Source organism: Ciconia boyciana, chromosome 15 (assembly GCF_034638445.1).
Source record: "Ciconia boyciana chromosome 15, ASM3463844v1, whole genome shotgun sequence".
NCBI lineage: Eukaryota > Metazoa > Chordata > Aves > Ciconiiformes > Ciconiidae > Ciconia > Ciconia boyciana.
Window position 1 is genome coordinate 403,842 of NC_132948.1, and position 13,406 is coordinate 417,247.

Consider the following 13,406-nt stretch of genomic DNA (forward strand, 5'->3'; position numbering starts at 1 on the left):
GGTAGCTCAGCACGCCGAGCTGGAGCAGGCGGTGCAGCAGCCCGACCCGCCGGTTCCGCGTCAGCGCGAACTTCGTCGTCTTGTAATCGAGCAGGCCGCGGCACAGCCCCACCGGCGCCGCGCCCGCCATGGCGGCCGGCGGGGAACTGCAGGCCACCGGCCCTGCCCCGCTTCCCGCCGCAGCCCCGCCCCGCCCCTCGCAGCCCCGCCCCGCCCCTCGCAGCCCCGCCCCGCCCCTCGCCCCGTCGCCATAGCAGCAGCGCGGCGGGCCCGGGGCGGAGATGGCGGCGGCGGCAGCGGGGGGCGGCGGGAGCGGCGCGGACGGGGGGAGCTCGGGTGCGGCGTGAGGGGCCCCCGCCGGCTGGGGTTGGCTCCGGCCCGGCCTCCGCGGGCGGTGTCCCCGGGGTGGGTCCGGGGGGACGCCGGGCTTGTCCCGCCGGTCCTGGGAGGCAGCGGCCTGGTCTGGGCCTGGGCCTTGGCCGCGACCCCGCTGTGGCGGTGTAGGAACAGCAACAACGCGGCGGGCGCTGGGGCTTCGTGGGAGCACTCGGTGAAACTCTCCAACGCTCTTTCCCCGCAGGCGAGGAGGACGCCGGCGGCCCGGCGGGAGAGAGCCGGTACCTGGCGGCGTGCCGGGCCTGCGGCGTGACCCCGGCCTCCGGCCTCCTACGGCGCCCGCCGGGCCCCGCGCTCAGCCTGCGGCACCGTGGCCTGGGCCCGCGGGTGAGGGACGGCAGCACCGTCACCCCGCGTGAGGGAGGGACACCCGCCGTGGGGCCCTGGGGCGTCAGAGGGGCTGCAAGCCCTGTCAGCCGGCCGGGGCTGTCCCCCCCTGTCACCCTGCCGTCACGCCTAGCTGTGGTCCTTCACCAGAACCAGAAACCAGTGCAAACACCCCAACCTAGGGACTGTCCGTTTTGTCTTTCCCACTAATGAAAATGTTGTAACTCCTCCAGGTATCAGAGCAACACAAATTTTATGCCATGAACATGTCGAGGGCCCTCTTCTGCCTGCCTTGCCGGCAGTTCAGATAGCGGTTAGGGGCCAGCGTTGTGCCACGCAAGGTTTGGTGTTTGGCGAGCGGTGGGGATTTGTCAGCAGGTTGTTTTGCAGGGCTCAGGAACAGGAGTCATCTCCTTCCCCGGACACGGGAGGGGAGGTGGGAGGCTGGGATGCGCAGGTGTGTCATTACCCCGCTTCCCCCTTGGGCTGAGAATTTTTCCTGAGAGTGTGTTGTCTCCCCTGGGGTACTCCACATTTTTAAAATTAATATTTTTAGGAAGAAATTATAAACCTTTTGTACATTCACGCATTGGTTCGTGGCAGGTAGTCCCACCCATGAATGCTTCTTTCAGTGGGCATGGCATTTTGGAAATGTGTAGTTTGGACCATGAAAAGGGTGCAGCCTTTCATACTAGTTTTTGATGATAAACCTTTTTGTTCTGTTAAGTTTATTTCATCTGGAATAGTTCTCTGAGGTCCTTTCCAGTTAATTTTCCTGTGTCTGATATCCAAGGCTGGAGAAAATAATTTGATTTTGCAGTATCTGTTGAGTAATCACAAGGTCATTGCCATACTTCTGTTTAATTGTAAATATTTTTGAAGTTAAGAATTCCCACTGACAGAGATCAGGATACTGGTGCAATACAGGCTTCTTAAATGTTGAGGTCAGGATTCAGAGCAGCCGTAAGTAAACTAAAGGGGCACTTACTATGGCTGTACTCACAGACTGCCAGGTAGAAGTGATGTCCAGAGAGGTACATCATCAGGCACAGTGGGCCAGAACCTTTTCCTTTTTCTCTGCGTCGTTAATATTGACAGCAGAAGTATTTTTCATATTTCAGTATTTTGTTGAAGGGGAAATTAATAACGTAAGCAAAATGAAATATCTTAAACCGTATTCAGTGTTTGCTTTTCCAGCCTAGCTTTAAATGATTTTGTCAGGAGAATCTTTTTGCACGATTCTGCTGATGGCTTTGTGAAACCCCCCTGCACCCTGCCTGACTAAGGGGAGCTGAAACAGAAACATTCACAAGAGCTTTGTGAACCCAGGGAAACTGTAAATGACCTGGTTTGGGGTTTTTTTGTTGCAGGGTGCCAAGGCTTTAGCTCTTTCCTTGATGGTAGATACCTCTATCCTCACGTTAGACCTGAGTGACAACTGGCTGCAGGGAGAAGGGGCAGCTGCAATTGCGGAGATGCTGAAAGAAAACTGCTACATTTCAGGTTCGTATTCTCCCGTCTGCCGTTCTCTGGCAGATGCGTTGCAGGAGGAAATTGTTCTTTGTGGATTTAACCAGTCCCGCTGTCATAGCGACTCTGTGTGTGTGAAAAGGGTACCAGAACTGGAGTGCTGTTTGAATGGTGAGTGTTTAAAACTGTGCTGCTTTGTCACCTTTCTCCACCTGTTTTCATAGCATGCACTTTTGTGAAGTTAGGATGCCACTAACTGGAGTCAGCCCAGTGCTGTTATTCCTGTGAAGCTGCTGGAAAGCCAGGAGAAAGAGCGAGTTTCTGCTTTGATTGTGGATCAGAAACATCCACCTGAAACTTAGACTATTCAGAGGATGTGGATAATAATGGTTAAGGCTTTGTAAGTTGAATTTGCACAATTGGCATCTAAGAAAATGGAGCTTCTAAGTAGGGATAGGTGGAAGAGAGGCCCATCTAGAGTGAATCTGCAAGGCTCTGTTCTAGCAGCAGCACACGTCTGCTCTTCCCAGGGACGTTTCATGTGTCTAATACCTCTGTAGTATACTCTACATCTAATGCATCTACGTCTAATACATCTGTAGTATACTGTAGTATACCTCTACAGATACTGCAGATACAGGGAGCAAAAGCAGAGCAGCGCTTCCTGAATTTAAGTCTCAGTCAGGCAGTGTTGTGTCTAGAGATCATGGTTTTAGTCCCTGCTTTTCCAGGGTTGATATTCCTGCCTTTCATAATTTAAGTAGCAACTCCCAGTTATATGTGGACAGGTTATCTGGGTTGTGGGTTGCACGTGGTAGGGTCCTGCGCTGGCTCCACAGAACTGAGGTGCAGTGAAGGCAATTAGGTGGGATATAGCTGGTTGTGCTAGCACGTACCCAGAAGCACTAACAAACTCTGCCAAACCTGAGGTTGTTACATGCAGAGACAGTCTAGGAGTCCCTGTGCTGTGCTTCTGTGTGAAGAGTGCAGAGCAGAGACCCAGGATGGGTCTGCGTGGAGTCCCTGTCACATGTCTGTGTCACATTTTCCAGCACTTGCATTAACCTCCTCTTTCAGTGTCTGAATCTCCAGGCCCCTGCTAGGATACAGCCAGAACTTTGCTGTAAGTCGTGCTGGTTGCTGCACTGAAGGATGTATTTTATCCACAAAGAACAAGGTCAGTTTAGACAGCTGAGAACACAACTCTTGTATAACTAAGGCAACCCATAGGCTTTGTTGGGAAGTCATCATGCATGAAGGGGACAAGTTCAGTGCTGTGAAACCCCTGTTAACATGGGATTTCCTTATTTTTGTTCTCTAGTGGTTGGATTCGGTATTAGAGGTTTAGGGTTCTGTTACTTCTGTGCTAGGAAAATTCATTCTGTATCTAGGTGGGCAGGGAAGTTCATGCTTTTGTATTTGGGTCTCAGTGTCTGTCTTCACATCCATTCCTGTTTTACATTTAGCGTTGCTGTCTCTCCCTGCCTACACTTTTTTTCAAGCCATGACGAGGAACCAAGAAACCCGCTATAACTTAGCTGAGTGTAGGTTGTGCCTGGAGTGGGAAGCACAGATGTACAAGGAGCACTTTTGTCTTGTGTCCCATATTCATGTGGCAAAATGTGAATGAGTCTATCTTGGGGACAGGTTGTGAATTCAAAAATTAAGTTCCTACTTGTTCCTACTAAAATACTGTGTTAGATCAGGTTCATCCTTATTTTCCAAGTCTGGCACTACTTCTCCCATTGCAGCATAGAGGTCAGGTGCTGATATGATTTGATGATCTGATAATGTTTTTTCTTTCCCCAGCTGTTGATTTATCTGACAACAAATTAGGCGTTGAAGGAGCTAAGGCCTTTTCCGCTATGCTTCTAGAAAATACTACAATTGTGTCCCTCCAGCTCTCAGGAAATGAATTTGATGATCATGCAGCAAAGTATTTAGCAGATGCCATCACAGCAAACAGCAAAGTGGAAATTCTGGACCTGAGTTACAACATGTTTGATGACAAAGCAGGTGAAGTGCTGTCTCTGCACCTTACACAGAGAGGGCTGCCTGCCTCAGACCTTTGGAGACCAGGGTTGGCTAATATTTTCAGTTTCCTGAAAAGTATTTTTGGCTCTTTGTAGGCAAAACCAGTGTCAAGCTATCATCATTCATTCATCTTCATTGTGTGCCTTTTCTTATAGCATTGCAAGCTTTACCTCTTCTGTTTCTTTCCTCTGTTCTTCCTAGTTCCCAAGTTCTGATGGTCTTCCTTTCACGGAACTGTCATTTGCTTTTTTTCTCGATCATTATTTCAGCTTTCACAGGTGTGTAAAATGCATAATAAGAGCAGAAAAAAGCCAGCAGAACAGAGTTTGCCAGCAGTCCTTCTGTCTAGCTCCCTGTCACTGAGAGGTGATTGCAGGTGCCAAGGGGAGGGTGTGAGAGTGGAACAAGCAGGCAGTTGTGCTTCCCTGATACTTTGCCACCCTTGACAGCTTGTGGTTTGGAGGCTTCCTTTGGTAATGACTTTGGCTATTTCTTTTCCATGTTCTTGTTGGTCTCGACCTTGTTAGTGCATATGGCTTTTTCTTTGGCTCTTGATTTTTAAGCACGCTGTTATTTAATCGTTACATCTTTATGTTCACAGTGCTCCTGTGATGCTGTGTAATGGGATGAAACCTAATTATTGCTCTCTGGGCCTTAGTCTGTACTGGTTTCACCAGGCGCACTTGTGCTGGGCTGAACTCCCCCATCCTTTCTTCCTGAGTGTCCACTTCTGCAGAACACTCCTCATGATGTCATTGCTAATCCCTGATTTATCAACCTTTATACTCATCTCCTTTTTGCACCTTACTGGCACATGCTTCATCTTCTCCATCTATGTCTGTCCTTGGGCAACCCCAGCCATGTGTTCTGCTACTATCTCCAGGCTGAAGATTCACAAATCTTCTCCCTAGTCCTGGTCTCACCCTACAACTGTGCTCCAAATCCCTCTTCTTCCAACACCATCTGTGATGGGTACACACTCAAAAAGGGAGATACTGAATTTTTCCTCTCCCATGCCACATCCCATGCTGTCTGTCAGATCCACATTCTCTCCTGGTTGTGTCTTTCATGAAAAATCCACCATCTTTTCTCCATCCACTCCTTTACAACCCTTAATCGTCACACATCTCACCTGCTACAGCCTCCTCCTTGAAGATCCTCCATGTCTTCAGTGGGCTTCTCTGGCTCACAAGAGAGGAAACGACCATAATCCTCACCTCTTCTGGCCACTAGGAACACACCAGCCATTCACTTGGTTCCTTCTCAAATCCGTTCCGCTTTTTTCCTCATTTTTACTTTTGGAGGCTGCAATAGCTGCTTTTCTTTCCACCCATATCCTGCTCATCTCCTGCTGCCTTTACAGTCAAACAGCTCTCCCCAGTCTTCTGGTCTTCAAGCATGCTGATGGCTTCCTTTTCTTCTCTGCTGGTTGACAACCTAATTTCTTTCCTGCCTCATTGGATACTCGCAGAACACTTGCTGAGGAAACCTATTCAGATTTTATAATGGCACAGGAGCTCTGGGAGGGGTTAAAGAGAGAGTGGAGCTGGCTTCTCTGCCGGCCGAACAGAGGAGCAGACTTCAGCTGGCTGGAGGCCAGAGCTGGGGAAGGGTGAGAGACTGTGGGAAGCTACCTGGTTGCTTAGTGTCAGCTTTCAGACTCGTGTCAGGCTGGAGAATGAGCCTGTGCAGTCAGATCTCCACGCATGAGCAGCAGACCCTGGCTTTGTGATATGGTGAGTGGTTTTCTCTCCTTTTTTGCTACATTTGCAACCTGTGGTTAGAGAACACAGATGCTTTATTGTCTGACAGCTTCTGGTAAATGAGGTATACAAGAAAATAATATGTTGTAGTTTTAATTGCCTGCCTAGAGGTAATACAGACAGTTGCAGAGAAATACCTAAACTAACCGGAGCTTCCTTTTAACTCTTAAACTTAATCCTTTTAACTCTTAAACCGTTTGGCTTCATGTACTCTTTCTTAGGTGAAATTCTTGGAACGGCAATAGCAGAAAACATTGGATTAAAGGAACTTAAAATCAGCTGGAACCATTTCCATAGCCAGGGGGCAGCTGCCTTGGCCAAAGGCTTGGGGGTAGGAGATGTTTGCACTCCTGTTTTTAAATTCTGAGAACTCACACGAAGCACCTTATCTGTTTAAACAAGCGCGAATGTCAAGATGTGCTGTTCGCCTTGTGCCCTTGCCTGTCCAACAGCCATCTATGATCTGGGATGATACAGACCTTGGAACTAAGACAGTAAAGTCATCCATTGTCTATTGACATATTGCATATGTTTTCATTTCTCTATTTCTAGTTCTTTCCCTTTTTAGAGTCAAAATTACTATAATGAATGTTTTGAATTGTTTCCTTTCACTTCTGATTCATAAATCAATACAGAAATTGTTTTGTATTCCATATGCAGTTTTTAGTGTACTAAAAGAAAATAGTTTCTCATTAATATAAGAAACAGTTCTTCCACCTTCATAGGCTGAAAGGGGCCACAGAAGTAATTTAATTTCATCTCTTGTACAATGCAAATCACATGTGCCGGCCTAGCACTAGTGCAGCAAGCCTCCATCTGCTTTTATGACAGTAGAAAGGACGGTAGTCCATTGAAAGGATATTTCTCCAAGGTTGTATCAACTGACAGGGAGATTTTCAGTTGTGTGTTTATGTCACCTCACAGGCAAACACATTCCTCAAAGTGCTGGATGTTTCCTACAATGGCTTTGGCAACAGCGGAGCAGCTGCCTTGGGGGAGGCTCTTAAAGCCAACAACGTGCTGGAAGAGCTCAACATTAGGTGAGTCCTGCTGCACGCTTTCTCCCATTCTGCAGTGGTGGGCAAAGCCGGCAGCAGCCATTTGGATCTCCTACCCGCAGAGAGCGGTAGGTGCGTAAGGCAGAGGGCGCGCTACAAAATACTAGCACTGCTGGTCTCATCCCAAATCCCAGTTCCTCTCCTTAAACTTGGGGTCACTGCCGAGGGGCTGTGGGATGTGTTACGGGATGCGGGGGAAGAGCATTTGGGGGATTGCACAAGGCCTGTTAGGGGATGTTTAAGGGAGGAACCAAGGGTGAGGGAAGGGATCCAGGTGCTCTGGGGAGTAACAAGCATGGGAAAAGAGAGGGACGAGGTGTGAATGTTGAGTGTTTCTGTCTGTGTTGATCTGTGTGGCCAGCTGTGTGCATGCGTTGCATACATTTATGTCTGTGCCTATTGGAAATACACGGTCAGCCTCACTACTGGGGGCATGGAGCTGTGTCGGCCTCACCTCTATCAGCCTGTGGCATTTGGCAACTCCTCACTGCTTCCAACGTCCCAAATACAATTGTTTAGTTGGAAGGAGCTGCCCTAAATTCCCTCGGGATATAACATGTTTTCAGTGCTGGGTGAAGCAGGAAGTTGCATATCCTTTGCCTGAGCAATATGGATATGGAAAACGTGCAGCTCAGCTTCAGAAGCTTGCCTTTTGTCTGTTTTTAGCAACAACCGTATTTTGGTGGAAGGAGCTCTGCACGTTGCAGCTGGCCTGAAAGAAAACAAGACTTTGAAAAGCCTGAACGTGAGTAACTTTCCTAGGAAGGTATTGGAGCCTCTTATGCATATTTAAATATCACTGGTGCATGTATGTCCTGGATTGGAACCCCTTAGAACAAATCCACAGCAAAATCAAGGAGCTGCTTGCCCCAGCCTGTCTCCTCCCATGCTTCCCTGGTTGCAGTATGCAACAGGGAAGACAGAGGGCTTGTATCCAGCAGTTTCCTCGGTGAATGGAGATTTCTGTGAGCCTGCCACTCTGTGAACTGCAGCCTGTCCTGTCATGTCTTGCAGCATGGATAGCATCTTATTTCTGCAGCAGTAGTGTCCAGCTCAGCATGCTGGGTGGCACTGGGATGGCTGCTTGAGAATCCTTGGTCCACTGTTACGGGCACTTGAAGTAAACCGCGCTGGTATCTCACCCACTGGGAACCACTGGTACCGTCAAGGATCATACAAAAAACCCCATGTCACATATCCTCCTGCTGTTTCTTTTCTGACTGCAGATGACCAGAAATCCCATGCAGAGTGAAGGCTGCTGTGGGGTCCTCAAAGCTCTACAGGCAAATTCTGGCACTGGCATAGAGATCCTGGACTTGCCAGTAAGTGTTACACCAGAAAGAAGAGGGAAGGGAGGGAAGAGGTTGAACGCATGGTGTATGAATAACAAAGGGCTGCCAGAGGGATTCTGGCTCTGGTGTTGTTGCTGCCCAGTGAGGACTGTATATGGAGGGAATGGCCCCTGACTTCAAAACATGGACATGTCTGTATGTGCCTAGGCCCCACTTTGTGTGTTTGCAGCAGCACCAAGGTGCATGAATGCACCGAGCCGAGCATTGCTCAGGCTTTGGGCAGCAGCAGGGTGTGGAAGAAGCAGGGCTCAGCTCTCAGTGCAAAGGTGCGGAGCTCTGGGAGGAATCTGGCCACCTGTGAATTCAGAAATTCCCTGGGAAGCTTGAGCTCTCTGCTCTGACGACGCACATAGTTTTGGAAAGATTTCTGTCCCATTTCTAATGAAGCTAAGTGGCCCTTACATGGCACAAGAACTTCCACTTGAACATCTACGCGATTTGTGAGCAGTACCAGAGCTGTGAAGGCAGCCCTCTGTCACCAGGTAGGTCTCAGCACAAGGCATCTCATTCGCCCTACCAAAGAGCATCACTCCTGGAACAGAGGCTCTGTCTCAGGCCACCTAATGCCCAATCACCAATGGATCAATTCGCTGGCAACTACTTTTAATTTCTAAAAACAGAAGACAGTTACTCAGTTGTTCATTGAGGAGGGATTTGTCTTGCCTACCTCATATACAGTGTCGGTGACTATGTCTGAGGTGATTACACAAGATCTGTTCATAGAAGATGGAGGTTTAATCAATGGTATTTAAGGCAAAATTAACACACCGAAGTGTAGAGGTCTGCTTTAGGACGGGGAAACTTGCACCTCAGCTCTGTATTGACTGTATCACCGTGGACTGCATAGGGAGTCTGTGATGGTGAGCTCAGAGGAAACAGTTGCCTTGCAGTCACCAGCATTTAATCAGGTGGATCTTGTTCTTTGTGACCCTTTGCTACGAGCAATCCAGACATCTGCCTTAAAGAGAGAGCTAACAATCCCTGAAATGTTGAGGCTTCCTCTGTCATTCAGTGCCTGTCCCTTGTACCTCCTCCTTTCTAGCTGTTTTAACTTCTCTTCCTGTAGACCATTCTTCTGGGCTTACTATCCATCCTGGCATTGTCCTGACTTTCTCTCCAGGTCTTTGTTTGCTTGTTTTTGACGGGTGTTTTCCACCTTTACCCACTTTAGCTCACTGTCTTTTGGTAGTGCAGTGAGCAGCTTGCATGAAACCCCATATCTTCCTTTGACTTCTGTGCTGCTTCACCATCACTTTAGCTCTTTTGCTTCTTGCCCTGGGAGCAGGATGCTGCTGCTTGCTGAATCTCATACCTGCCTGTAACATGGTAGTGTTGGCTAACAGCCCCAGATCTCACAATCTTGTGTCAGAATTTTGTGTTTGGGTTGAGAGAGCACAGAATATGTTGCAATATCTATTTTCTGAGGGATGGTAAATCATACCATACGCTTACTTACCTGTAGTGATTTTTCCCTCCAGGACATCCCTGTGAACAAAGAGCTTGCAGAGCTGTGTGATGCTGTGAAAATACTTTTCCCAAATCTTCTTCTCAGACATGGTGGAAACATGAAGTTGCAGAGGAAGAGTCAATAGAAGGTTGACCTTCGGACTTAGCCCAAAGTGGTGGGTAATTCCCAGAACACAGTGGCTTAACATGAGTCTCTTTGGGGCTGCTTATTCAGCACCTCTGCCTACACCCCAGTTCCACTCACCAAGCCCGTGACACAAGGACGTGCCAGGGCAGTGCTAAGGCAGGATTTGTGCATATATTGGCTATTTCATCATTGCTGACACTTGGAAGTTTTTTCTGTCTTTTTGCTTTAAGATTTCTGCTACGACCACCTCTGAGTCTCTTCCAGCACATGCAAGAGCATCCCTATGGATGAGAGTCCAGGGGCTCCTTTTTAATCATTGTCTTTGTGTGTAGGGACATTTGTCTGGTGGAACATCATGTGCCATAGCTGCTGCTGGTGCTTGGATCCATAGCCCACTGCAGTGGGGTCTGTGCAGCCCGAGAGTGCGCTTATAATGTCAGAAGCAAAGTCCTATCCACAGATGTGCTGTGAACAAATGCTCTCTGCCTTAGGCTGGTTCTCCTGTTACACAGCCAGGATTGCCTTTGCTGAATTGCCTGTCAGATGCCCTGGTGACTCATTTTCAGCTGGTTCCTACCACAGCTCCTTAGCCTCACGTGGAGCCCATGCTTTCCAGGGTAGAGCCTCTGGCCTGGGTCATGACTGGCATTCTTATTTCCTGGATGCATGCTCCTGCTTTTGTCAGTGTTACATAGGATGGATGCTACAAGCTGCCTGGACATAGGATAGGCACTCTGGTAGTTCAGCAATGACAACAGCACATGGGGTGTAACTCTTTCCCCTCCCTGGGATGTTTTCTGTGATCCCAGTGGATCCTCCCTACACTCTCTGGGACACCTGGGCACTGTGGGTCAGGGAGGGGGGAAATTGTGAGCTCCTTGAGGAGCAGTGGACAGGGGGCAGGAATCATGGCTATGCTCTGAGCAGCCTGGCTTAACTCTCCCTCTCCTGGTCTCTGTGAAGAAGTGGTTTCTTGCAGCAGTTTCTTGCAGTTCGGGAGAGGGGCTGAGGATGGTCACACAAACAGCTCTGGATGTCTGGCTTGGGCTGGAGGTGCAGGCAGCTCTGCCCCACAGTCAGAGGGCAGCAAACCCCAGCGGTGTTGCAGTGCTGCCTTAAGCTATTGGTGGCTATACACAAATAGTTGCCTTTCATTCCCTGAAGGTTGGTGGACCTCGTTGATAAAGTGCTTGCAATAATCTTGGCTTTATCCGTGGCTCCAGCTAGGCAAGCCTGGTCTGTCCCCAGGCATGTCAGTGTGCGCTGGTTTTGATTTCCTCTTTCACTGGCACACCAACTGACGACGTTGGGGCACAACATGTTGGGGACCAGGGGGGGTAAAGCCCCTCCCACTGTAAGGGAAAATCAGGTTCGTGACCACCTGAGGAACCTGAACATGCATAAGTCTATGGGACCTGATGAGATGCATCCCCGAGTCCTGAGGGAATTGGCTGATGTAGTTGCCAAGGCACTCTCCATGGTATTTGAAAAGTCAGGGCCATCAGGTGAAGTCCCTGGTGACTGGAAACAGGGAAACATTGCACCCATTTTTAAAAAGGGTAGAAAGGAGGACCCTGGGAACTACCGACCTGTCAGCCTCACCTCTGTGCCTGGGAAGATCATGGAACAGATCCTCCTCGAAGCTATGCTGAGGCACATGCAGGACAGGGAGGTCATTTGAGACAGCCAGCATGACTTCACCAAGGGCAAGTCTTGCCTGACCAGCCTAGTGGCTTTCTATGAGGGAGTTACCACATCAGTGGACAAGGGAGAAGCAATGGATGTCATCTATCTGGACTTCTGTAAGGCCTTTGGCACGGTCCCCCACCACATCCTTCTCTCTGAATTGGAGAGATATGGATTTGATGGATGGACTGTCTGGTGGATGAATTGGTTGGATGGTCGCATCCAGAGGGTAGTGGTCAACAGCTCAATGTCCAGATGGTGATCAGTGACAAGTGGTGTCCCTCAGGGGTCCGTACTGGGACCAGTACTGTTTACTGTCTTCATCAATGACATAGACAGTGGGATCGAGTGCACCCTCAGCAAGTTTGCAGATGACACCAAGCTGAGTGGTGCGGTTGACAGGCCAGAAGGACGGGATGTCATCCAGAGGGACCTGGACAAGCTGGCGAAGTGGGCCTGTGTGAACCTCATGAGGGTCAACAAGGCCAAGTGCAGGGTCCTACACCTGGGTCGGGGCAATCCTCATTTCAATACAGGCTGGGGGATAAAGGGATGGAGAGCAGCCCTGCGGAGAAGGACTTGGGGGTACTGATGAATGAAAAGCTGGACATGAGCCGGCAATGTGCGCTCACAGCCCAGAAGGCCAACCATATCCTGGGCTGCATTCAAAGCAGCGTGGCCAGCAGGTCAAGGGAGGGGATTCTGCCGCTCTGCTCTGGTGAGACCCCCCTGCAGTGCTGTGTCCAGCTCTGGAGTCCGCAGCACAAGAAGGACACGGACCTGTTGGAGCAGGTCCAGAGGAGGGCCACAAAAATGATCCGAGGGCTGGAGCACCTCTCCTGTGAGGACAGGCTGAGAGAGCTGGGGTTGTTCAGCCTGGAGAAGAGGAGGCTGCGGGGAGACCTTATAGCAGCCTTCCAGTACTTAAAGGGGGCCTGTAGGAAAGAGGGGGACATCCAGGCAGTGCTCTCCTGTCAGGCAGTGGGGACACCTCTCTGAGAAGGCAGCTTGCAAAGGCAGGAGCCAAAATTCAAGACGGCTTCTACCAGTCTCCTTCCAGAGTAGCTGGCTGGTGCCCTGTGTTTTGCCTTATGCTTTTTTCCCTAGAAGAGAAACATTATAATCCCCTTGCTCACTTTTGTATTTCACTTACCTAATAAATGTGCCTACCTGTGAAATTGCGGTTAGCATTAGTTCTCAGCAGAAGATGAGGTTTAGCCTCTTTATTTGAAAATAACTCTATGCAGTTAGTTATGATTTACCTAATGGAGTCTGTCCTATAAATGTGGAAATTATTTTACAGTTATGTATTTAATAAATAATGTCTGTGCCTTGGACTCACACCTGTCTGTTCACACCATTTGGAGAGGTCTCTTCCATGTTGTAAGGTCTGTAAATATGGGTGGTTTGTAGAAATTTCAGATCCATCCTGACACCCCCTCAATCTCTAGATGAAAAATCGGTGTATTGACCACAGAAGCTGTTACAGGGCTTGATTTAAATCGGTGCAAGTACTTATATTTTAAAATATTTAGTCACCATTCATTGTTTCTGTTACATCCTTTGCCCCTAGCCCTTCCTATGACCTCCAAAGAAGAGATGCAAGTTAAAATTGTATTAAAAATAAGGTGGGTAAAGAATTCTTACACACCAGATCCATCCTTATTCACCAGCGGTGTAACTAGAGAAGATGCATTTGCCACATATAGATTCATTAGGCACTGGA

At 49.0% G+C, this 13,406-nt stretch overlaps 1 protein-coding gene across 2 annotated transcripts; it reads left to right on the forward strand.

The window, feature by feature from the left end:
• The first annotated feature begins 243 nt into the window (after positions 1 to 243).
• Positions 244 to 13,012, forward strand: LRRC74B (leucine rich repeat containing 74B). Of its 2 annotated transcripts, XM_072880267.1 has the most exons (9): positions 244 to 336; positions 581 to 723; positions 2,094 to 2,226; positions 4,003 to 4,209; positions 6,212 to 6,321; positions 6,915 to 7,030; positions 7,715 to 7,793; positions 8,275 to 8,370; positions 9,879 to 13,012. In XM_072880267.1, the coding sequence occupies exons 1-9, from the start codon at positions 282 to 284 to the stop codon at positions 9,990 to 9,992; spliced, it is 1,053 nt and encodes a 350-aa protein (XP_072736368.1). In that variant the 5' UTR covers positions 244 to 281; the 3' UTR covers positions 9,993 to 13,012. The 2 variants fall into 2 exon arrangements, with proteins under 2 accessions (XP_072736368.1, XP_072736369.1); XM_072880268.1 differs by lacking the exon at positions 4,003 to 4,209.
• Positions 13,013 to 13,406: the final 394 nt, after the last annotated feature.